We start from the raw sequence: 27313 nt of genomic DNA, 5'->3' as shown, positions 1-27313 counted from the left end.
AATTTACAAGCTAGTGTCACACGATGTTTATGCTAAAAATATCGTACCTTTTGGAATGTTCTTGTCGTTACGTAGTTCATGTTATGAACGAAAGTTAAATGAACTACTTACTTTTCAGTCTCTTATCCTTGAATTTACGTCATTGCTCTTTATTAAGGAGTACAGATAGTATCTCCGCTTGGTTGACTTTAAAACTACTTTTCTAGTGGTTTTCTTTGAACTATGTTAGATATACATGGGCTCATTGAAATTATTGTAAACAACATTTAAATCAAACACTGTTTATTGATTCCAACAAGGTCGCCATTACTCTGTATTTTTCCATCCAATTTTCCATATAACTTAACACCAGGATCAATCGTTTAGTGTTTCCAGCACCTAGGAGTGCATCTTGTCCAGTGCTTCATCCAGAGCAATAAATATTGTCTGAAAAATAATAAAATTTCTATTATACATTGTCATAACACTTCTTAAAACTTATATCCCCAATGTGTTTTTGAGATTCACAAAGCCATATGTCAATTTACAATTTAGTGCTTACATACACTGTACGTCTAAAACGTTGGCTCAGTGGTATCATAAACTAGATGAAATACGGTGTACAGATACATTATATACATTTAGATTAACACATTTCATTCAGAGTTTATAATGCTGTGGTAAGCAGCAGCAAGAAATTACTTCGGAGTCGATCGAACTTTTGGGAGCCTCACTCTTTTTCTCACCAGTCGGAATTTCATTCAGGCAACTGGAGACTGTAACAGCTATGTCTACCCACCGCACTCAGAACAAGAACAAGTTAAAGTTGGTGACGCATGTCAATAGCATTTAGTGACTTTTTTTAGCACAAACAGGGGATCGCTTGCCCAGATCCTTACTGATGATTTTAGTTGTCCCTTGTAATTTTCAACAGAATTTATAAAACTTACAGTTATTCTCTAAAGATATGAAACATAAATTCAATGTATGCTTGCTGTTTTTGATTTGAGTGTTCTGATATTGGTGTGCGCACGTTGTCGTTATTGAGTGAATGTCGGTCATTTTTTCCAGCAACTAACAACTAAAGAAAAAGTGGGTCGAGAGAGTGAGAGAGACGGAAGAAGAACAAAGAGCGTAAACAGCAAATATTGGCATTATGAATATCTGTTGTAGCCTTTGTGAACTCATGACTACTCTCAGGAACAAAAGACTGATGTAAACTATCACCTTAAATGCACACACAATTTTCAGCGAGCATGATCAACTTTTCACAATTTTTTTATGCTGGTTAGTTTGTTACTTGGGAACAAAAAGCAGGAAACCCTCAAACAGAAAACAAGGAATAATAAACTTCTGTATGTCCATCCTTTTAGCTGGAGGTCTCTGGGACGACGGCCGTTTACTATCGTGACAAATTAAAACACCTACAGCAGGCCTGCTGACTTTATTTCATTTTGTCGCTTCCAGTTTCGACGCTTCAGTGCGTCATCTTCCAGCCTGTATGCATAAAATATTAAACATAGCATAATCAACTTGTCAATCAAGTTACATAGAAACGGATTAAAACAGAATGGGAAACAGAGGCCAGACTTTACAAATGATTTACACCGAACATATGACAGAAAGAATAGATACATCCATTGTCACACATCTAAAATTTACCAATGCGAATTTCCACTCAACACATCGTACAATTATACTATCTATTAAAACTTCTTTAAGTACTATTCACGATTTTTATTGGACAGTCGGACACACATTACCTGCACAACCATGAAATAACTTACTGTAAGACAAAGTAACTGTAAAAGGTGATGAAAGCAAGGAAACAATACCTCACAAACAAATAAAAAGGAGGAACATGACCTTACTTGTTTGTGAGGTACTGTTTCCTTCCATTCATCACCTTTTACAGTTATTTTGTCTTACAGTAAGTTATTTCAGGGATGTGCGGATAATCTGTGTCCGACTGTCCAATAAAAAATGAATAGTATTTAAAAAAGTTTTAATAGATACTATAACTGTACAATGTATTGAGTGGAAATTCGTGATGGTATACTTTATATGTGTGACAATGGATGCATCGGTTCTTTCTGTCAAATGTTCGATATAAATTCATTTGTAGTCTTGCCATTGTTCCTCATTCTGTTTTAATGTGTTTCTTAGTAACTTGATTAATAAGTTGATGGTGCTACATTTAATGTTTTATGCATACAGGCCCGATGATGACGCACTGAAGCATTGAAACTGGTAGCGAAAAAATGAAATAAAAACATAAGGACGGCTGCAGGTGATTTTATTTGTCAGAAATAATAAAGGTCATATGGGCGTTTGGCAGGGCATGCGTTGCAACGGAGAACAACCATTTGAAAGTGGAGATAAAATACAGTCAAGTTCAGAAAAAAACAGAGGTCCTTGAATGACTAGAGATAGGACGTTCATATTCACAGGACATGTTCAATAATATGTTATGGAGAAGTTATTAGCAGCATGGGTCATGTTGCCTGGTAATCACAGTGTTCACCATGGGCCCTGGTAACATGTTTCATGCGTGATGGCGTACAAGGCTTACAAGGTGTGAATGGCGTCCTGTGGTATAGTTATCCACGCTGCATTCACCTGGTTCCTAAGTTTATCTATGGTGGTTGGCAATGGCTCACAGCTCTGCCACTGTCCTTTCACCATATCCCACACATTTTCGATTGGCCACAGGTCTGATGATTTGGCGGTCCAGGCAGAAGGCTGACATCCTTTGAGAAAAAGAGGACACATGTTCTTCCAGCAACATATGTTGGTGCATTGTCTTGCTGAAAACTGGCGTCTGCCGTATAGTGCAGAAAGAGTATGGCACCGTATCGTAGGATGTCATTTACATAGATCACAGTGCCCTGGACAGGCGGCACATAGGAACCGTGATTGTAGCCAATAGTACCCCTAATCAAATGGCCTTGTGTTGGCGTTGTACCTCATGTGCAAATGCAGTCACTGTGGTGGCGATCGTCCCATCTGCAGCGAACAAAAGCGGAGCCATCATTTTCAAACAAACTGAACCTGGGTACGCCCGTAATTAATACCTGATGCTAATCTTGGCCACAATGACGTCGCTCCGTATCCCATTGCCGTCTAGCATGTTTCTGCACATCCGTCAAAGGTAGGCGGAGAAGTGAACGACGGGCACATAACCCGTGCCGTAATAAACGGCTATGGGCTGTCAAACTTGACAGTGTACGATATCCTACACTCTTCTAATGTTGCGCCAGAGCCTAGGAGCACGAAGATCTTTTGCGCCAGGTCCAAGGAGGACACAGATATGCCTGCAGTGCTATTCGGATGTGTCGATCTTCTCCTGGGGTGGTCTGAGTGGTGTGACCGGACCCATCTCGTCGTGTTCTACGATCTACCGTGAACCATTGTGCACACACTGATTTCACTGCAGAAACACATTGTCCCACACGAACAGCAATTTCTCGGATGGATGCATCACACGCTCGTACCAATAATGCACACTTTTTCAAACTCACCGATTGACACTACAGTTCTCGTGGACATCTGCAAGGCATCCTGCTATACTGCTCAACTTAAACTGATCCATTATCTCCGGTTTATACTGAAAACGAGAGCCGCAGGCACATTTTACCGGTAGGTGGTATTGCTCTGAGGTATCGTTGTTAACCCTGAACCCGCGGGCCGACGTTATTCAAATATTAATCATTTCTGCAGAACATGTAGATGTCCTGTGAACATAAACGTCGTTCAAGGTTTTCTCCTTTTTCTGAACATGAGTGTATCTTTGACGATGATCTCGGTCTCAGCACCAGGCAGAGGGTCTGCCAGCATGGAATAAGCAAAACGAGCGTGAGATACATTCTCCATGACAGCTGCCACTATCTGTGTGACTTACAACGCGTGTAGGCCTGCCTCTGGAATGACGATTTTGTCTCTGGTTCGTCGCGCAAGCAACTTCGGTGCTAGGATTTCTGTCAGCCACTCAACTCATCGGTGATGTTGCGTTTACGTGGGGCAGTATCGACAACCTTGAAAACACCCACCTGCGGGATACAGAGAATTTCTCTGGATTTCTAGCAGCCAACGATCAGCGTCGCTTCATCAATGTGTGGCCGGGGATTATTGGCGTCTTTGTATCTCCTGCAGGTGATCCAGCCTCCACGCGCATTTGGAGGCTCGAAGGGTAATGAGGCAACTACAGGTTGGTGCTCTGTCACCGACCAGTTTGAGACTAAATCACTAGTACAAAGTTCCCAGTGACCTGGTGCGTTCTCAGTTTTCAGTCATTGAAACCTACCATGTCGATAGTTATATGCCTCCGCCTTCAAGTGGACAAACCTTCCTTGGAATGCATTTCCAGCCATGCGTCCGTACGATCTCTTGTGCTCCTTACACTTTCAGCGACCATTTTCTGCAAAATCTCCCTGAAACATCTGTGACTGTCTTTTAAGTATTCCTTGTACACACTGCATTTCAGAAATTATGTGAAGAATGTAATTAACGATAACGGCATGTTTCTGAAACTGCCTGGTTAAATCTACATGATAAGCAAAATTGCTTACAAGAAGAAGTCAACCCAGGTACAAAAATGTGAGACACTACAACACCGTCATTAAGCCAAAGTGACTGTACAGGTCTGAAACGCTCATCTTAAACATACAGGTAATTGAAGAAATACAGTAGTGGTAACAAAAATAATTTGAAAACATTTTATGTCGGAATTGCTGAAGAAGTAACATGTAGACGAAGAGCAAAACAGGAAATTTAAAACTCTGGCAAAGTTTATTGAGATATTAAAACAAAACAGCTTAAAATTCTCTATAATCATTAAACCTACATTGTCTAGAAAGGTTTTACAATTCCACAAAACTTTTGCTACAGCTAACACTGAAACAAGGAAATATATCGCAGTAGTCACAGGAGATCTGAAATAAGAAGGGATAAACAACAAGAAATAACAAAGAACGAACAAAATTTAGGCAAAAATTCCGCGAGTCGAGAAACGAGAGAACTGTAAAACTCAAGAAAACCTGTACAGCTTGATCCGACGTGATTGGAACAGTACTCATTCATAGAGAGTGAAAGTAATATGCTTACTAAGTAAACCTAAGACAAAAGGTCTGAAGTCCCCCTTGTAGTGCATCGCAAGCTACAGTACAGCATAAAGTTGGATAATAATAGTAGAGGACCCCTTTGCTAATGGTTTCTCAGTGATTACTATGTACGAGGCGTGCGAGAAAAGTAATGAAGCCGACTTTTATCTACCAAAGTTTTTATGTTTTTCAAACAACAGTATTGTCCCCTTCATGATGGTCCCCTTCGTCAGCTATACAACGGTGGAGTCGTTGTTCTCAGTGTTGGTATCAAAGCTGAAAACCTTCAGCAGGTAGGGCCTTTAACATGTTGGTCACATTCTCTTGAATGTTTTCCAGACTTCCCAAATGATGTCCTATGAAGATATTATTGAATTTTTGAAAAGTAGAAAATCACAAGGACTCAAATTCCTGTGAATAGAGGGCCTGAGGAACAACAGGAATGCCTTTTGAGATGAAAAAAATTCTGTAATGGAAGTGGTCAGGTGAAATGGGGCACTGGCATAAGCAGCATCCACTTGCCTGTGATGTCTGATCTCATTCGATTCACCATTTTCCTGAGTCTTTCAAGGATAGTGTTCTATAACGCTTGGTTGACAGTTTGTCCTGGAGGAACAACCTCACAAGATCACGCACGCGTTCGACGTTTACGTCGGTTTTTGAAGTTGAAGGTCTTCCTGAGCGAGGTTCGCCTTCAACGCGTTCTCTGTCTTCCAAAAATGATTTTTGCCAGCGAAGAACTTGTGATTTCATAACGAAATATTCGCCATAGACCTGTTTGGACTTCCCAGAGATCATACTCGAGGATTCCCCAAGTTTAACACACAACTTTGCTCTAAATTCGGCTCTTCCGTTTTTGTAAAGCACAATGGCTCTCTACGTAATCACGTGATAGCTCTACAGATCTGAAACGAACACGTGGGTCTATACAAACAGAAAAACACAGCGTTGCCAGATCACCCGCTGTGTTGTCAGTCTCGTTACATTTCTCACAAACTTCAACAAAAATTTATGCCTCAGAAGAAACGACATAACGTAGCTCCAAAAGGCAGGCCTCCAGATATTTCATGAGTGAATCCATAACAAGTGAAAAACTGCATAAAATGCATTTCTTCAATTAACAGTGGTAACGTAACACAATAAATGGAAGCTGGACGATTCTACAGATGCCCTCCTCTAAATACCTTGAAAGATCATACAGTAATCTGGGATGGATATTAGTGTATACTTGCAACGACCCATGACACTTCAAAAGGCATAAAATGTAACATGGAGCCACCACAACAAAAAATTAATATCGCACAATGCGGAATTGTGACATTACAAAATAATTCTCTTATCGGAATCAAAATATACATCGGAGTCCGTAACTGTTTTAGGGCAGCTTAAGAAATTTCAGAAAAGTATGTGCTCCCATTTCAGGATATTAATTTTGAAGAGAAGACTGTTTGACTCGAACACGTAAAGCATTAGGTTCCCGGACCACCAGCACAACAGTTGCTTGAAATTAAGTTACCATATAGACAGAACTTACCACAAAGCGTCAGCAGAGGGCTATTCAAAATTACTCACGCAAGGACAGTCAAAATCAGCTGGTTAGAAGAAACTAGGGAATATTTACAGGAAGAAAATTTAGTATTTTATCGATCTTCAGCTGCTATAGTCGTATGTAATGAAATAATAAGCCCAACCAGTTGCATAAAAGAAATTTTAATTTTGGGCACTTAGTCCCCTTCTTCAGAAAGATGTAGATCACAACGTCTACATAAAACATAATCGAGATGTGAAGTTCAGAATCACGCCAGAACAGGAGACTGGAGCCAATTAGCCAGTAACCTCATTGGCTGATTTGTTCATGTTCTGGCGTGATGTCTGCACATATTGATTCGCTTCTTTGTACTAGTTTCATACAGACACTATGAAGTCCATCCTTCTGGAGAAGGGCACTTAGTGCCCGAAAATGGTAAAGAAATTAAATTTCTTTTATGCAGCTGGTTTCTTGTTATTTCATTATATGAGAAGAAAATGGAATAATTTTCTACCGTTTGGAACACTAATGATAATGAAGCAAAGAATCAAGGAGAAATGTGAACATTTGATAGGAACTAAATGGTCACAAGAGCGGAAGATAAAAAAATTGAATTCTTGAAGAGATTTTGGGGGAATAAGAATGCAGAAGAATCCATAAAACATTAAGCTAACTACCAAGTCTAATCACGTTCCTTAAGAGTCGGAAACGAAGAAAGTGAGAAATAATAAAATGATATAAAACGATTCTCTTTTTGAAATTGACATGATACCCATAATTTTTGGCACTAAATTGGTATTGGGTCCAATGTTTTGGTAGGCTACGTACCTGGAAGGATTTGTTTCTCATTCCCTCATGGAGACACTTGGCGGCCAGCGTTCCACACGAGCAGTAGTCGCTGCAGCCGGTAACTATGGCAACACAAAACACAGGACATGACTTAACGAACCGTGAGGCTCCAAGCTGAAAACACCTTATACCAGACATAGACCGTTACTCGGTGAGTGTAAAAACTGAAACATCATTTTCAGAATGCAAAACAATAAATTCAGGTGTTCCACAGACATCGATATTGGGTCCATTGTAGTCATATACACTGAAGGAACAAAAATCGCAACTCTATGACAGACTTGTGCGACAGAAGTTGGTACGCGTAATTCGACGTCTGAAATTTCGCATCAGCCGCATAAGAATGGCGTTTGTAGCGCTACTATGAGGATGCAAATCAGATTTAATACCAATACACCCTGCAACAGTCGTAGGCGTTGGTTACCTTTGAGAATACACTTGGTGGGTTGATGGAAGTCAAGAATGCCTTCAAGGCGATAAAGACGCCTTTATGAACACCTCACTGAGTTTGTATGAGATCGTGTAATACATTTACGAGAAGCCTGATGTTCCTTCTGAACGTTGCAGGAATGTAGCCACTGTACAGCATGGCTCCCAACGGTAGCCCCGAGAAAGTACGGTCGCAAGTTTAAGACTAGTCTCTGGACGCTCACGTGGCACTACCGAGACGGAAGGCCATCGTGTTCGGCGTATAGATCTGGCGGATCATACTGCATTTGCAGCAGCAATGTGAGCAGAAGTTGCTACCACTACAACCTAACGAACTGCTACAAATCGGTTCTACATCTACATCTGCATTTATACTGCGCAAGCCACCTAACGGTGTGTGGCGGAGGGCACGTTACTTGCAACTGTCATTACTTCTCTTTTTCTGTTCCACTCACGTATGGTTCGCGGGTAGAACGACAGCCGGAAAGCCTCCGTGCGCGCTCGAATCTCTTTCGTGGTTTCCTCGGGAGCTATAAGTGTGGGGGATTCAATATATTCGATACCTCGTCCAGAAACGCTCCCTCTCGAAACCTGGATAGATACCTACATCGCGATGCAGAGCGCCTCTCTTGCAGAGTCTGCCACTTGAGTTAACTAAACATCTCCGTAACGCTATCACGCTTACCAAATAACCCTGTGACGAAACGCGCCGCTCTTCCTTGGATCTTCTCTATCCCTTCTGACAAACCGACCTGGTACGGATCCCACACTCCTGAGCAATACTCAAGTATAGATCGAACGAGTGTTTTGTAAGCCACCTCCTTTGTTGATGGACTACATTTTCTAAGGTCTCTCCCAATGAATCTCAGTTTGGTACCCGCCCTACCAACAATTAATTTTATGTGATCATTCCACTTCAAATCGTTCCGTACGCATACCTCCAGATATTTTACAGAAGTAACTGCTACCAGTGTTTTTTCCGCTATCATATAATCATACAATAAAGGCTCCTTCTTTCTTTGTATTCGCTATACGTTACATTTGTCTATGTTATGGGTCGGTTCCCACTCCCTGCACCAAGTCCCTATCCGCTGCAGATCTTCCTGCATTTCGCTACAATTTTCTAATGCTGCAACTTCTATGCATACTACAGCATCATCTGCGAAAAGCCGCATGGAACTTCCGACACTATCTACTAGGTCATTTATATATACTGTGAAAAGCAATGGTCCCTTAACACTCCCCTGTAGCACGCCAGAGGTTACTTTAACGTCTGTAGGCGTCTCTCCTTTGAGAACAACATGCTGTGTTCTGTTTGCTACAAACTCTTCAATCCAGCCAAACAGCTAGTCTGATATTCCGTAGGCTCTTACTTTGTTTATCAGGTGACAGTGCGTAACTGTATCGAACGCCTTCCGGAAGGAAAATGGCATCTACCTGGGGGCCTGTGTCTAATATTTTCTGGGTCTCATGAACAAATAGAGCGAGTTGGGTCTCACGCGATCGCTGTTTCCGGAATCCATGTTCATTCCTACAGAATAGATTCTGACTTTTCAGAAATGACATGATACGCGAGAAAAAAACATGTACTAAAATTCTACAACAGATCTATGTCAGAGATATAGGCCTATAGTTTTGCGCATCTGCTCGACGACCCTTCTTGAAAACTGGAACTACCTGTGCTGTTTTCCAATCATTTGGAACCTTCCGTTCCTCTAGAGACTTGCGGTACACAGCTGTTAGAAGGGGGCAAGTTCTTTCGCGTACTCTGTGTAGAGTCTAATTGGTATCCCGTCAGGTCCAGCGGACTTTCCGCTGTTGAGTGAATTCAGTTGCTTTTCTCAGACAACCTACTGCGTGCATTCCACTTGAGTGGTGTCAGTGGAGAGCTCACCGGAGGGCAGGGTGGACATCTGTTGTGTCTTTTGATGAGTTTTTTGGTTGTGGTTAGTGATGGCGTGTGTTGGTGAGAAGGAGGCTAGTTGATGGCATGGAACCAATCTGTCTGCGTGCTATACACATTGGACCTACACCTGGATGCGATTTGTACGCCAGCAGGAGAACTCTCGTCGTTATCACGGGAAACCTAACTGCAAATCTGTACATCCATCTGATGATTCGACCTGTTGTGCTGCCGATCGTGCATAGCATCCAGGCAGTTTTTTCCAACAGGATAACACTGGACCATATATCACTGTTGTAGCCTAATATGCTCTACAGAGGGTCGGCATGTTTCCAAGGCTTTTGCTATGACTAGATCTGTTTCCAATCCATCAGACGACTAGTGCAGTCATGCACAATCAGCACTGATCGTCCTGTAGTGACAGACCAGATGCAAAAGGCATGGAACACGATCCCGGAAACTGTCATCCGGCACCTGTACGACACAGTGCACGCACGTCTTGCTTTCGACATTCTGGCGTTTGCGACGGCTATTAATGTACTCGCATTTCACATTTTAAATGGCTTATCTCACTCTTACATTAACCTGTGAGCTTGCAATGTTAATCAATTATCTACGTTAGCTATACAAATGTATACCAAATGCTTCATACCCTACAGTAATTACTTTTGGGGCGAGCTTTTTCCGTCAGTGTAAATTATGTTCAACGATATATGAAAGAAGCACAAATAATTATCATTGTTAACGATGCAAATATTACACACAAGCATAATGGAGTAACTACAATACTAGAAAATCTTAATAATACTTTCATGAAAATTAATACCACATTCTCTGCGAAGACAGTCACTAAATTTACATTAAATATAATATGTAGAATTCACTGCCGCAGAAGCTCTAAACAACACCATTAGAAATAATACATGAGTGTGAATCAGCAAATGAAACAAAACATTTTATATTCTTAGGCATTTGCATTTGATAGGAATATGAGCCATAAATTGTAGATCTTCTCACACATCTCTAAGCTGCAAATTTTGTGTTGTGCATTACAGCAGAATTTTTAGAGTTTAAAATGTCAAAAAGTGGTGTTTCCCTATTCTTATTCACTAATGACTTACTGGCGGGATCAGTTCGAGAACTTTTTTCTACACCAACGGCTGCTCGTTTAGCAACGACGTCCTGTCCCGCTTTTCCTCCGTACTCTTTCATTCATTCCACTAATAATCCACTACTAATTGTGACATGTACTGTATACAAATCTTGCAATTCGGCGCCCTTTCAGCCTGGCGCCTCAAACGCGGGCACAAATTTTAATACACCGTGTACAGCTGTGTAAAGCTCTTCCGCCTCTGCCGTATTAAGCTGTAAGGTATTCAACGGTCAAAGAAGTACTACGAAAACAGATGTCGTAAGCATTAATGAAAGACACCGTCTGTAGGCGTAGTATACGCCGACAGATGGCGTAAGTCTGCAAAAGGAGCCATATGTCGCTGTAGTTTACTTCTGCAACAGTTTAATACGCTACAACTAGTCTGAAACTTAATTTCATAAAACCACTACGTATGCAGTCTTCATGAAATGAAAATTGCATTACTACACACATTACATGTGCTCGCTTTGTTGAGCCTAAAACTAGATCTACACGTAAGTACTGACATAGCTGCGCATACACTGTTTCTCATGATCACGCATTATACTGATACGCATTCCAAATTTTGCATAATTTCTGTAGATCGTTCTGCAACTTAAGTCTGTCTATGATTTTTTGGAAAGCGTAGTATTTCATTTAATAAAATAGTGCGATCAAGTCTTCCCCCCCCCTCCCCAGATAGCATTTTGGGTCAGAATTGTGAATTTGATTAAAAGGCCGTACCGGAGTGGCGGAGAGGTTCTAGGCGCTACGCTCTGGAACCGAGCGACCGCTACGGTAGCAGGTTCGAATCATGCCTCGGGTATGGCTGTGTGTGATGTCCTTAGGTTGTTGTTGTTGTTGTGGCCTTCAGTCCTGAGACTGGTTTGATGCAGCTCTCCATGCTACTCTATCCTGTACAAGCTTCTTCATCTCCCAGTACCTACTGCAACCTACATCCTTCTGAATCTGCTTAGTGTAGTCATCTCTTGGTCTCCCTCTACGATTTTTACCCTCCACGCTGCCCTCCAATACGAAATTGGTGATCCCTTGATGCCTCAGAACATGTCCTACCAACCGATCCCTTCTTCTCGTCGTGCCACAAACTCCTCTTCTCCCCAATCCGATTCAATACTTCCTCATTAGTTATGTGATCTACCCATCTAATCTTCAGCATTCTTCTGTAGCACCACATTTCGAAAGCTTCTATTCTCTTCTTGTCCAAACTATTTATCGTCCATGTTTCACTTCCATACATGGCTACACTCCATACAAATACTTTCAGAAATGACTTCCTGACACTTAAATCTAGACTCGATGTTAACAAATTTCTCTTCTTCAGAAACGCTTTCCTTGCCAGTGCCAGTCTACATTTTATATCCTTTCTACTTCTACAATCATCAGTTATTTTTCTCCCCAAATAGCAAAACTCCTTTACTACTTTAAGTGTCTCATTTCCTAATCTAATTCCCTCAGCATCACCAGACTTAATTCGACTACATTCCATTATCCTCGTTTTGCTCTTGTTGATGTTCATCTTATATCCTCCTTTCGAAACACTATCGATTCCGTTCAACTGCTCTTCCAAGTCCTTTGCTGTCTCTGACAGAATTACGATGTCATAGGCGAACCTCAAAGTTTTTATTTCTTCTCCATGGATTGTAATACCTACTCCAAATTTTTCTTTTGTTTCCTTCACTGCTTGCTCAATATACAGATTGAATAACATCGGGGAGAGACTACAACTCTGTCTCACTCCCTTCCCAACCACTGCTTCCCTTTCATGTCCCTCGACTCTTATAACTGCCATCTGGTTTCTGTACAAATTTTATATAGCCTTTCGCTCCCTATATTTTACCCCTGCCACCTTCAGAATTTGAAAGAGAGTATTCCACTCAACATTGTCAAAAGCTTTCTCTAAGTCTACAAATGCTATAAACGTAAGTTTGCCTTTCCTTAATCTAGCTTCTAAGATAAGTCGTAGGGTCAGTATTGCCTCACGTGTTCCAACATTTCTACGGAATCCATACTGATCTTCCCCGAGGTCGGCTTCTATTAGTTTTCCATTCGTCTGTAAAGAATTCGAGTTAGTATTTTGCAGCTGTGGCTTATTAAACTCACAGTTCGGTAATTTTCACATCTGTCAACACCTGCTTTCTTTGGGATTGGAATTATTATATTCTTCTTGAAGTCTGAGGGTATTTCGCGTGTCTCATAGATCTTTCTCACCAGCTGGTAGAGTTTTGTCAGGACTGGCTCTCCCAAGGCCGTCAGTAGTTCCAATGGAATGTTGTCTACTCCGGGGGCCTTGTTTCGACTCAGGTCTTTCTGTGCTCTGTCAAACTCTTCACGCAGTATCGTATCTCCCATTTCATCTTCATCTACATCCTCTTCCATTTCCATAATATTGTCCTCAAGTACATCGCCCTCGTATAGACTCTCTATATACTCCTTCCACATTTCTGCTTTCCCTTCTTTGCTTAGAACTGTGTTTCCATCTGAGCTCTTGATGTTCATACAAGTGGTTCTCTTATCTCCAAAGATCTCTTTAATTTTTCTGTAGGCGGTATCTATCTTACCCCTAGACATATGTTAACTGGGAATTGTGGATAGAGTCCCAACCCTCTTGGTTGACAGCTTTCTCTATTGATCAGGAGTCTCAGGGGCCATAAAGAAGGACTGGGGGCAGTTCTCCCTTGAAAGCACATTTTTTTTGGGCAGGAACGCGCCAGCTCCGCGGGACAGCTGTGCTATTGTTTGGGACGTTTCGGAGAAATGGTCGACAAGCTCCACGGGATAACCGACCACTGGGCCACCTCAGTTGTCATATTCCTTTGGCGGCCAACACCAGTAAGCTTCGTACGTTAAGTCCTAGCAAAGGCTTTGATAGCACACATTGGCAGTCACTGTAGGGATTTAGAGGCAAGGAATAGTATTGGTGCCTAGGTCGACGGAGTGTGGTAGTGGGTGTCTAGAATAATTTGTTGAAAGGCCTTCATTGACGAAAGCTTGTTTGTCGAGGACGATTGCCCTAGTTCTGCCAGTAGCAAAGCGGAGGACATTGTCTGGGCGCCGGTTGGAAGCGAATTGATAGTACAGTTGGTTGCGGGTCGCCGTAGGAGTCGGTGACATACTTTCTCCACACTTGCTGCACAGTAGTTTCATTCGTAGTTTTCGCTTGTCCGGCCACCTGGGAACTTACATTTTTTTCCCCCACTCGCTCTTTGATCAGTCGCCAAAGTGGAGCCCATCTCCACGCAGCCGAACTGACCACGAATAGCAGCCCTCAAGGGCACGCCGATAATACACGCAACTCCGCCTGTAGGGTTTCAGCTGATTTTTAGTCTCCCAAATGTCGAATTGAGGTTTTTCGGCAGTGGTACCTGTAGAACCACTTTGCCTCCTTCGGTGATATCGTGGTAATCATTACGTTACACGCTTGTTTATCAGTTTTATCAGTTTTATACAACTCGGCAGTGGTACCTGTAGAACCACTTTGCCTCCTTCGCTGATATCGTGGTAATCATTACGTTACACGCTTGTTTATCAGTTTTATACATTTCACCCGTTCTTCTCGCTCTTTGCTCTCTTAGTAGACACGCATACTCGATTCCTAGCAGTGTCGTTTGCAATAGGTTCTTTCCAACACCTCTATGATGGGAGGGCTATTTACATGTTCGGTTTACGTTAACATACATAACTGTTCCTTGTACAAACTGTTGATCAATTTCGTGTTTCATTTAAAGAAAATAAATGCAATTGTATATTTGTAGGACAGCACGTATCAGTTAAACAGCCACCCTCACCAAAATTCTTTGCCATTTTCAGTTTTGGAGGGGGACGTTGATCATTTAATTTCGTGAATAAATTATTTGAGACGTTAGTCACCCCACGTAGGGAGGGCATTGTAAATTTTCGTTACACATCTTGTGCAGATTCAGGATCGGGATTCTGCCCCTCCTAACTTGAATATCAGTTAAGCTTCCACCCATAGCGAAAAAGTGGTTAGTTTCCAAGGTTTCTTCATTTTACAAATTTATTATGCTAGTGCTTTCACTGCTTGATAAACTTATTTTACGTATTATTTTTAAATGGAGTAGTCCTTTGTTCTGTCTCTGTGTGTACCTGATGCTCTTATATCGGGGCCTCACTATATAACCACCAAACAGATTTTGTAAGATAGCAACCAGCTGAGTATGTTAAACCAACTTTACTTGCATTCCGCAAAAATCTGAACTAGCCTCTGCCTGTTAATTTTTTTCTGTTGTCTTATCATGCTACAGTCTAAGAAGTCTACTTTGTATCTGAGGCGCTCCTGGTGTTGTCTGCTGCCTCTGAGTTTCGGTACTGGTCTCGCTAGCGGTGAAGGTATGAAACCTGCTGAAAACCTTTAGCGAATCAAGGCCCAGTCTGGTGATGCACATCTATCGCTGCAGTAAAACGTGAATGGAGTAGAAACTTCTTCTGGTCGTGTACACAGCCATTGGCGTACCGCCTGCTGTGTACCTCTTCATCGGATCGACGTTTCTTTACTCCCATCGCCTCATCGTGTGGTCCAAACATTTGGTAATCACTCGGCGCGAGGTCTGGTGAGTATGGAAGATTTGCATTTTCATGCAAGTTGCAGCTGATATTCCAGTATGTAAAAAAGTGGCTTCGACGTACTGTAAGAAAGGATTTCTGGCGGAGAGTTGTCATTTTCCAAGATGATCATGCTTGGCGTCATGACGCCAAGAATGATCATCTTGGAAAATGACAGCTCTCCGCCAGAAATCCTTTCTTACAGTACGTCGAAGCCGATTTTTTAACATACTGGAATATCAGCTGCAATTTGCATGAAAATGCTGTGAGACAAAACAGCTATTTGTATACACTGTATCTAATGAACAATACTGAACTGACTGAACTAACACTGCCTTTCAAAATGACGGAAAGTTGAAATGCGCATTGCGATTTTGGAAATAAAAAGTGTGTGGTCAAAATATATGAAAAGTTATTAAAATGCATCCAAATGGACGCTTCGTCTTACATTTTCATGGAACTGCAGTTGATATTCCAATAAGATAAAAATCGTCTTCATCGTGCAGTAGTAATGTACTTCTGACTAAAGGTCTCATTTGCCATGATGACAATGCTCGGGGTTATACTACCCATTAGATATATTGTATCACGTTAACAGAATGTTGGAAATAAAAAGAAGTATTGTCAAGACATAACAAAAGTTGCTAAAGTACATACTGCAATGTGGCACAGTGATGACGGCGATGTTTCCCCTAGGAGTGTGATGTTCCAAGACAACCCCTCGGTCATCCCAAAGAGAGTCAGCAAACCTTCCCTGCAGATGGCTGCATCCGGAACTAATTGAGTTTTGGTGACGGGGAATGGTACCTTTCCTTACTTAGAATCTTTGTGTCGTGTTGGTGATAGTGTACCCGCGTTTCGTCCCCTGTGACCGTTCTCGCGAGGAATCGAACACCTTCTACTTCAAAAAGGCGCAAAAGTTCTTCGCAGACGTCAATGCGTCACTCTTTCAGTTCTGGAGTGAGGCGCCATGACCACCAACATGCAAATTGTTTGCAAAATTTAGGCACTTCGTGAATGGTGTGCTGTGCTGAATCGTGATTTGTGCTCAGATCTGAGGCTACTTCATCCACCGCCACACTGCGATTTTGCGTCACAATGGCTTCAGCTGCTCCAGTGGAGTCTGATGTGCCTGATCCGGGCGCTGAGCGTCTGCCACAGATTTCACACTATTTCTACACTTTCCACTCCACTGATACGCTTCCTGCAGTAGTGCACATGCAGCTTCATTCACTGATGGCTCAGAGTAGGTTTCGTATGACAAAACGCTGTTCTTCCTTGGTGCTTGGGGCACCCACTTTGAACTGGTATTGTGTCCACATTACGCTTGTCTGTAGTATGCTGCCATTGTAGGGCATTCCCTGTATCAATCTGAACAGTACCGCCAACATAGAGACCAATGGCGCGAACTGTCGGTTTTTAACTGCACTTCGAAGGTTTTCATTTGACCCTTAAACCTTTACGTAAATCCAAGAAAGTCCGCGTAAAAGCGTCTTTAGAGGAAGTTCAGGCGACTCTTTTGGCGTGGTCGCTGTGTGTCAAGAAACTGTACTTACGGACTTATATTTTTACCAAATCCTTAGGCATTTTGGCAAATTGTAAAATTTGCTTACATAGCCAAAGGCCACTAATTCAGAACATGTATCCCTTTCAAGATACTATTAAAGTTCCTTGTAAGAAAAATTTAAAATCTTGTTCTGGCTATAATTATAGTTTTAGTGTTTACGTCCATAATCTGTAACTGTTCTTGGCATTCTCACAGCTACCACTTACTTCACTGTGGTGAGCCGTTGGTGCAGTCACTAGGATCAGTTTGGTTTTGTGTTGCACCTTTACCTTGCTGAAAATGCGGGAATGCGTTTTACTACACCTGCTTGTAGATTTAAGTTTTTCGCGACTGATGAAATTTATCTTCAATTGGGACGAAAGTCAGTTTTGCAATTGGTAAGTCTCGATAGGTAGTGCGCTGCCTTGTAATCTTAGGTTATTAGACTTTCTGATGAAAGATATCCTTTACTGCGCCTTAAGCCAATTTAGCATTTGGTAAGTTTGCCAAAGTATTGAACCGTCACTGTTCAGTAGTGTAATATTGTGGTTTAAATGTCTTTGATTTATAATTCATTGTACTGCAACTGTAGCAGACACATGTCACTTGACTTTGGGCAGTTCTTCTGTTTTTTTTTTTTTTTTTATTTATTGATCTATTGTGCCTCGATCAACACGTCTACTGCAATTTTTTTATTTTTTATTTTTATTTTCAACTTCAAAATACTTCGTTTCCGGTCATTCCAGTATTGTTGTAATTTGCTAATTGTAATGATTTGGATTTTTTTAATAAAAGTATACTGCAATTTGCATATATACTGTACTTTGTGGTGGCAGTGCTTTTCCACTCACCTGTCAACTCCCTGTTGCTTCAAGTAGCATGTATGTCGACGTCTTGCATGTAATAAAAGGCTTCAAATGGCATGTATGTACGACATCTTGCACATATAAACAAATCTTTGTCAGTAGAGACCAAGTGAGTAGGCCGTACCACTGATCAAAAAATAGAAAGCAAGGCAGCCCTTATCGGTCGCTGACCCCGGGCTTGCCTTTACTCAATGTAAATGTCAGAATTTCCTGTGCTGCTGTATCAAGACATATTTTGTAAATGTGACATACCTTTGCCATTACACTCATCGGCCACTTGTAACGCAGCTTTCTGTATGTCAGGATGGGACTTCATCCTGGGACAGTGCTGGATGGTTGTCTTCAGACCCTCGGCGCTGTATTGGCCGTCTGCGTCAAGCTAGAATCGAAAACAATATAGATGTTAGAGTACAACTGTGGCTTACGAAGCAGTAATTAAAGCTGGATTTTTGTTCGACGGCAGGAAGGCAACTCATCGCTGTTTCATTAGCTCACCACTTCGCTTCTCTCACTGTCGCAAAAAGACCTTACTGTCAAGTATTTGTGTAAGTCATAGTTGTTCAAATGAACTGCCGGTGTAAAAGTTCTGAATGATAAATCAGATGATGTCAGAACAATGGTATCACAACTAATACTCCTATACGTAAGAAGTAGATTTATACTGTCAGGAACGTTAGAATGTATATCTCATTAAATTATTCAGCTTCGCATAGAGTCTCCGATGCATTAAAAGCATCGTATAGGAAAAGACTCATACTAATGCATAAATTGTGTGTGCACTTACCGCTTTGAATTTCTTCAGCATGCAACCAAGGAAGCACTGAAACAAGAATGATGTAAACTGTAGTTATTATGTCGGAGCACACACACACACACACACACACACACACACACACACACACATAGTGAGAGAGAGAGTGCGTGTATAAGAGGACAGAGAGAGAGAGAGAGAGAGAGGCATGGGAGAGGGAGGAGAGAAATAGTGATATGGGATTCTATAAAACGTGATGGTATACACAAAAAAACATTAATGCTTCCCATTAGTTATTAAATTTACATTTTTTCTATTCCATCAAGTTTTGGGATTCCAGTTATATTAAATCTACTTCTTCAGTCGATATTTCGGCTGAATGTAATTCAGCCATGCTTAGATGAGTATTCCCCAGTACAAAAAAAATTCACCTGAAGATGATTGAATGTTTTTCAGTCGAAATATCGTGGCAGGAAGTCGACGTCATACGGCTGCAATCTCAAAAATACTTCATAGAATAATCTTTATGCTTGAAAAAAATATCGAGAGTTACTTTTGCTCCCTTACTACATCTTCTCCAACTCATTGAGAACCAAGTCCAATATTTATTTCTGCGTAGAATTCGTTTAGTTCACGAACAGAAGAGTATATTCCAATGTTTAATGTAATACTCATTTTTCTGAAACAGAAGTGGATCGAGTCGTTATCACATTTGGTTAGAATAAGTACAAGAGTTACAAATTCTGTAAGTGAATATTTTGAAAAACACTAAAATGATTTCTACGGAAATAAAACTATCTTCTTTCGTGAGCTTTCAAATATGTAAAGGGTGTTAGAGAGAATTAAAGCAAAACATAGACGGGCATTCATCATATTACCCATTTCATTCTGTGCGATTTCAGGCTTTCTCGGCGTCTTTCAGCTATGAAATCTTCACGGGTTATCAGCCGCGTGGCGTCGTCTTCTAGTCACAAAGTTTCAATCGATTGCGTATCCATCACCTTCAGACATTGCTTGAAGGTGATGGATACGCAATCCATTGACACGTTGCGACTAGAAGACGACGCCACTAGGCTGATACACCGTGAAGATTTCATAGCACATTTCATTCTGTTTAGGGAGACCATGGTAAACAGAAAATCTGGATATTTAAACGCTGCTATTTTTGAACCTGTTTGCAGTTCGTTAACCACTGTATCAGATCTTTTGACATATTCTTGTTAATACTCCGAAGTGCTTATACCCTATCTGACCAAAACTATCCAGGGACCTGTTAGGAACATTACCATGCAATGCGTCCACTCTTCCCCTTTACAACGGCTTCAGATCCTTAGGGGACAACCAAAACCTGCGAAAGTGGTGATTTTAGACTCTGAAATCTAAACAGAATATCCCAAACTGTGTTCTGCAGCTCACTGTTGTTCCGGTTGAAGTGAATAAGTGCTATGCGATAAACTGTTAATAGCATTGCAATGAACATTTGAAGCAATTAATTATTTCTCTCTTATTTGTAAAATATTTAATACGAATCTGTGTTATTTATTACGATTTAAATTTAAGTTGTCACTGAATAAAACAAGGTTTCCTTATTTTCAATGTTTTAAAAATTGTTTCAACCTTCAAAATACACAAGGTGTTGCACCAAAGTACCAGCATTCTCCAAGCGTTCCGGCAGAGAAAAAGTTTCGAAAGTCCTGGTCTATGGCATTGTTGACGTCGTAACTCATAACAAAGATATTCCAAAGAGCTTACGTCGGCACTCTGGATATGCCATACTGTTTCAGGAGTATTATTGTCTACCAATCATTGGCTCACAGATATTGCTTTATGAAAGGCTGTATTGCCATGCAGATAGAATAATTGTTTCCGAACACAAAACTGTAAAATATATTTATCTGCTTCAGTATTTGCCATTTCATCAAGTACAATAAGGGGACCATAAGCCAACCACGAAAAAAAAAAGTCCCCCGGACCATAACACTTCCTCCTCCTTACTTTACAGTGACCGGTGATGTTCTCCAGACATTCGTCAAGCCAGACCCTTCCACTGGATTGCCGCAGTGATTCATCACTCCAGATCACTTCTTTTCCAGTCATCTACTGTATAGTGACTGTGTTCCTTACACTATCTCAAGGGTCACTTAGTACTGCCCACATAAATACGTGACTTATAAGGAGCTGCTGGTAACTGTAACCCATTCATTTTAACTCCCTACGCACAGTCATTCAGCTATCTGGACTGCAGTAATATTTTCATATTCACGAAAGCTTCATTCCGTTGATTACTCGCGATTTTTGGAAACCATTCCACTCTCCGCCATGGTTAATATTCAGGACCAAAAAACAGTATGAGTGGGTACTGACAGACAATCCTCTATAATCAGATGTAATATCCTCACTAATGCTCCCCTCCCATATAATTACAAATCTGATCACACGGAGGAGAAGCTGGGTCAGAGAAAAATCTATTACGTCCTTAATACCGTAATCCTGGTTTGTAATACATACATACCAGGTTTGGAACAATATGTTTCATTATACTATAATAGACTCGACAGTTCAAGTTCAATGGAACTAACAAAAATTTCGAACAACTGGGAGATCAATTTGAAGCAGGTTTGAGTGATCAAGGTGAAACCAGGGAAAAGTGGAAATGTTAATATGAATTAAAACATTAGCACTGCAGCCTCCTTTAGCGTACGTTTTGTATTAGAAAGGGAACAAAAATTACTACTGGAAAAGATAATAAAGTTAATACGATATCAATTCAGTTATTTTTTCATCTGTTTTAGTGTTTAAAAAGAAAGGCACAAACACATTTTTGAAAAGGCGTAACTTTAATTCCATTTTCTTTTTCACACTAAATAAACTACGTTATTGACACTAGCATTTCCTCCACAGAACGTCTCAAAAATGAAGATGTCAGTTTTTAAAGTTAGTGAGCCATATCTCACTTCATCGAACCTTTAAATTCCCAGATTAACAGCATTTTTTTTAATGAAAATAGCCTCCGACAGGTATCTTTCGTCCTCTACACTGACTGAGACCTTTCAAAAAGAAGAGGTAGCTCACATCCTCATTTCCACTTCCTCCCTTCTTCTGAAACGCTTGTGACAATATTCCTTTTTGATTCAGAACTGTCCGTAGAATGGGTGAGAGAATCCCAAAATCTGTTACGGTATATTGATAATTTTTACTTATGGACCGTCTGACAGCAACTGACAGCAAATTCAGTTGCTGTCAGACGGTTTATAAGTAAAAATTATCAATATACCGTACTATTACACGCAACTGGGGAAGACAGGACTATAAAAGTTAAAGATTCCAAAATCTGTCGTTATATCCTGCGGTTTTTTTTTTTTTTTTTCACTCCACGTATCCCGGCGACAACAGCTCGCTTGTTTCTTGTACAAGTCGAGCACCTCTTCTTCTTTGAAGTCATTACTACAATTGATTTAGTTATTGTGGCTAGTTACACACTGTTAAGAAAGCAAAAGTGTGTCAAGAATAGCTTAATAACGCAACAGTTATCTGAACAAAAGCGAAACAGTTTTAATTGCCAACTGTTTGATTTATAGAGAGTTTATGAAGGTTCGATTTAGCAAGAGTTGGCTATGTTTCTTTCACAAACTACTGATGCGGAAGAAATTACATGTTGTGTTATTTGGAGCACTATACAGTAAGCTCGTCTTTCGTTAAAGACGCTGCTATTGCTCACCTTTTGTTCTGCACTATTTGGATCGTTGTATGACCGCAAACCTCCGATACTGCCTGCAACACAAACAAATTTCAGTCAGTCATCAGCTGTTGTGTCTTCAAGGAACAGACTCATCTGACAAAGTGGATACACATTTAAAAACCTTGTAGGGTCTTCAGTATCTTAGAAGATCGAAATATCATGAGAACAATTAACCAAAGAACTAGAAAAGATTATCTACTCTACTAATACTCTGTCCCGATTGGATCTCCACTGTCTATTACCATTGTATATCTCATTGTCAATTTGCGGTAACCTCAGAAAAGTTATTCCATTGTGTAACGTATCTAAAAGATAAAAGTGAACGTAAACTTGAGGCGTGTATTCCATTCAACTCTGAAATTCCCGGAGCAATGTGAAGCACGGTACAATTATTATGTGTTCTAACAGTGGACTTCAGGCACACTAATGATTCGATGCAGCTTTCAGCGTCTGTCTGTCCCGTGGAGACCCTTCGTCGATGCGTAGCTCCTGCAATCTACATTCACCAGAATATGCTTGCGATAGCCACACTTACCTCGAATGACAAACTAATGGTACCTTTATGATTCTAAATATGCCCTATTAACCGATGTGCTGCTTTTCATTTCTTTTAATCAAGTTGTGCCACAAATTCCTTTTTTCATCAATATGTTTTAATACCACTGCAGTAGCTATCCAATGTACCAACCTTACCTTCAGCATTCACCTGTAGCACCACATTTCAAGAGATGCTATCTTTTTTCTCTTTCCTTAGTTACATGTTACCTCAATTCTTCATCAGATCTGGCGCTTACGTTTTCGGACGTTTGCCATTCCCTTCAGTGGTAGTTGCCACATAAACACGTCCTACTGTGGTGGGTGATGGCTTCATGTCTGTCTTGGCTAAGATACTGCGTTCACTATCCTTCTTATAGTGCCTTATCCGCATTGCTATTTAATTATTCATTATTGGGCTTAATCCTGCCGGATGTCCTTAATGTCATCGCACTTCACTGGGTCCTACTATAACATTATCAGTTTCCCTTTTTTTAATTCAATAACCGACCTACACGTCCCATAAAACATTAGTTTTGTTTTTCATGAAGACGAGATTCTCCTGAGTTGTCCACGGCCGGAGATCCCAACTGGAGCCTATGTTACATCCGTAATATTTTGCCCAAGATGACATGCCTTGGGAAGGAGACAACGACTGTATTTTATCTTTTAGCCGTCGTAGTACCAGCACAGTAAAGTCATGTTCGCTGATGTTACAGGGCCATATATTGATTTACTTAGTAATACTACTTATTCTTTCCAACTTTCAGCCAACCCGCCTTTGCTTTAGTACTGGCCTGCCAGCTGAATCTTGATGTTAATACAGCTGCTACTCTTTTCTCAGAATGTTTTTTTTCCTTTTTCCTATATGCAGCGTATATATTATATGCTAATGTAATTGGTAAATAAAAATACTGTATATGGCAAGACTCAAGTAGTATCCTCATGACTGCGTTGAGTGATAAAGAAAGAGATACGTGCAAAACTAAGAAAACACAACTGAAATTAGCATCGAGTCTATATCTTCAGCTTTTACTAGTATTTTTGATGCACTCCGAGTTCAGGTAAAATCAAAAAGGGCTGTATGGCCCTTGTAAATCTCTTTAATAAGAAGTTGAGTGCAGCAAAAACATTCAAAACTAAATGTGCGTAGAATCGTCTTTGCCATGCTTTTGGGCATTGAGAAAATGAATTATCGTTAACGGCTTCTTTTTTCTAATGAGCAGACACGATTACCATACCTTAATTAAGAGCTTAAAACGTTTTTCTACAGCCACGAGGAACATACTGTGGCTTCGAGACGACGACTGTGAACACATTTCACAGTGCTATGAAATGTGTTGTGGAACGTTGAGGAGAAAACACGCGATCTCCACTTGTCAGTATGTATTCCCATGCTTACCTAGATGTTCTGAGTCCATACATCCTTTGACCTCCCTGGTGACTATCTCAATCAGAGAATCTTCGGCCTGAAAGCAAATAGAAAGAAAGCGTAAGTTACTTTCCTGGAGAAGAAATATTTTTATGATTACTTTATCGCCAAACAGTCTACTTTGAATACACCATGGCCCCAATTTTAAATATATCTGAAAGACTAAAGAACAAGACAAAACTTCAAATAATATTCTTTATGGTTTTAAACCACGTCATATTGTAATAAGACGCATGAATACCTAAAATGAAACACAAAAATCTATCTATTTAGGAACTTACATTCATAAAACTCCGAACACTTAGTCCCAGGTTACAGAGCTTCTTAAAAGTGTAAGCTCACCATTATCAGATTTAGGAGATGGAAATCTCAAACAGTTGCCTTACTTTTATTTCTCCGTTAACTAATATCTTCGTTTTTCGCACCGAAACATGTAATAAAGATAATACATGTATTTTGTCCACATGATGTAAACAGCTGTTTATGCAGTTTTGCATATTAACAGCAGTCTGAGTGTGTGTTTACTCCCACATGAATTTTACTGTCGACAATGAACCACAGTCGAAAAACAGCAATAATATTCATAAATAGAATTCTGGACAGAGAAATGATTTGCACTATTGTTCGTTCAGGCTTAGTGTTGCACAGAACAGAACTAGGAATTCAGCTATAACACTCTTTTACCACTTACTCTCTGACTTAAGTATTTAGAGTATAATGAAACTTCTAAAACTAACTAAAATAAAATATTCTTCTTGCCACTCCTATGTCATTGACATACAACTGAATGTGTGTGTGTGTGCGTGCGTGTGTGCAAGCTTGGGGGGGGGGGGGGGGGTCGTCGAGACACAATTGGTGGGTGGTTCGGTGAATTTGAGAGAGAGAGAGAGAGATAGAGAGAGAGAGACTTAACATTGTTAAGTGAAGTCAATGCATAGCACACTATCAAAACCAGTGTCTGTACGGAACCATAATATATTTGTAAGACAGAAAAAGCCGCTAATTCGATGGAATACACAGCCAGAGCGAGATGGGACAGGTGACCACAAATCTGTCAAGAATTACCAATTTCCGCGTGTAATGGCTATAATTGCAAAATCTTTTATAGGTGATACCTTAATACGTACACCCATAAGTGTGCTTGTTGTCTTTTCTTTGCGTAGAACAAGTCTTCCCACGAACACAGACTTTACAGCCTGACGTTTTCTGCATGTCTGTATCTGCATCACTAAGTATTCCTTGCCTGTCAGTACAGATTAACTGTTTTCCGTCAACACGTCCACACTCAAACAGGTGACATGCCGTCCAGAGGAAAGTAAATATTAACGGCATGCTCTTTCGGTATGTATGCGGAGGTGCTAATCAACTTAAAAAATACTCCATTATAATTATTAGTCTACAAATGAAGTAAATACTGATATAATGTCGTTCAGCACCCAGTACTCAGTGACCAAGTGACTCAGTGACCGCTAAGTTGTGCTAAGCTGTAAAGGAAAATGTGAATTTAGTGACGTGGACAAGTAAAGCTTAACTATTACAGCAGGCGAATTGTGACGCGGCTTATTTTTATGAAACGATATACTTTCATATCTGGCTTGCGAATAAGCCTTCGAGAGACATAACATACTGAACTTGATCCTATAGTAGCTAGGTAGAAGCGCCGCAGACCGTCAACAAAGGTTCCCCAAATTCATGGAACTGTACCAGATGTAAACAGCCGCACCATGCCAGGTACGGTTCATGTGTTCATTATGATAATGTTAATATATCATTGATTAATGATGTAAAGCGATTCCTGCTAGGTACTATCGCACACAGAATTACATGTGAGCCAACGGGCTTACCGCAGAGGTAACACCGATTCCCGTCAGATCAGCGCTTTCGGACTGGGTTAGCGCTTCGATGGGTGACCTGCCGAGCGCTGTTGGCAAGCGGGGTATACTCAGCCCTTGTCAGGCTAACTGATGAGCTACTTGACTGAGAAGAAGGGCTCCAGTCCCATAAACTGACACATGGCCTGGAAAGCAGTGTGTTAACCACATGCCCCTCCTTATCCGCATTCCAATGATGCCTGGGGCTTGAGGATGAAACTGTGGCCGGTCGGTACCGTTGGGCCTTCATGGTCTCATCGGGCGGAGGTTAATTTAGTTTTAGAATTACATCTGCATTTGCCAAAGTTGGGTGTTATACGCCGTTTCTTGTTATTGGTGGTCTAGGTTTTGTTTCAACGTTCCACACAGGTAAAAGTCCGGAGGTGATAATTCTGGCTATCGTGAAAGCCGTGCTGCCTATCCATCCCGGTAAATGAGGCAGCATGTCTGTCAGATACTACAAACATTATTAAAACTCCGTGCCGGACCGAGACTCTAACTCGAGACCTTTGCCTTGCGCGGAGAAGTGCTCTACTATCTGAGCTACCCAAGCACGACTCAGACCCAGTCCTGACAGCCTTACTTCCGCCGTTACCTCGTCTCCTACCTTCCAAACTTCACAGAAGCTCTCCTGCAAACCTTCAGAACTAGCACTCCTGGAAGAAAGGATACTGCGGAGACATGGCTTAGCCACAGCCTGGGAGATGTTTCCAGAATGAGATTTTCACTCTGCAGCGGAGTGTGCTCTGTTATGAAAGCTTCTGTGAAGCTAACTTCACAGTAATCATGTGCTTTTTCTACCGGACAGCACATTTTTCCTCAAACGAAAGACGTGTGCGCTCAGATAGATCGCTGGACATGCCACGAAATATTTGTTTTCGTACGTTATTAAGTCCGTGATGGATAATTGGATGTATTTACATGAACAACAAGAGCTCATACGGATTTATACGAAATACAGGACATTCTTTTCCAATTTTTTAGGAAGTGTTTTTCACAACCCACCCGACAGCTAGTGTGTTCCAGATATGAGAAGACTCCAGCAGCAGAACGATTAGAGACAGTACTGCACGG

The 27313-nt window shown here is 40.9% G+C and overlaps 1 protein-coding gene across 1 annotated transcript in view; it reads right to left on the bottom strand.

The window, feature by feature from the left end:
* Window positions 1-265: 265 nt before the first annotated feature.
* Window positions 266-27313, bottom strand: part of LOC126291974 (uncharacterized) — a 42385-nt gene continuing 15337 nt past the window's right edge. Inside the window, exons 2-7 of the mRNA XM_049985728.1 lie at window positions 24339-24405; window positions 22382-22434; window positions 18697-18732; window positions 18165-18291; window positions 7435-7517; window positions 266-426 (exon numbers count right to left, since the gene is read on the bottom strand). Of these exons, the coding sequence (XP_049841685.1) occupies window positions 379-426; window positions 7435-7517; window positions 18165-18291; window positions 18697-18732; window positions 22382-22434; window positions 24339-24405 (414 nt within the window). The 3' untranslated portion in view covers window positions 266-378. The remainder of the gene's footprint in view (window positions 427-7434; window positions 7518-18164; window positions 18292-18696; window positions 18733-22381; window positions 22435-24338; window positions 24406-27313) is intronic.

The sequence above is a fragment of the Schistocerca gregaria genome, chromosome 9 (genome assembly GCF_023897955.1).
Source record: "Schistocerca gregaria isolate iqSchGreg1 chromosome 9, iqSchGreg1.2, whole genome shotgun sequence".
In the NCBI taxonomy this organism is placed as follows: domain Eukaryota; kingdom Metazoa; phylum Arthropoda; class Insecta; order Orthoptera; family Acrididae; genus Schistocerca; species Schistocerca gregaria.
This window is presented reverse-complemented; position numbering and strand designations above follow the sequence as displayed.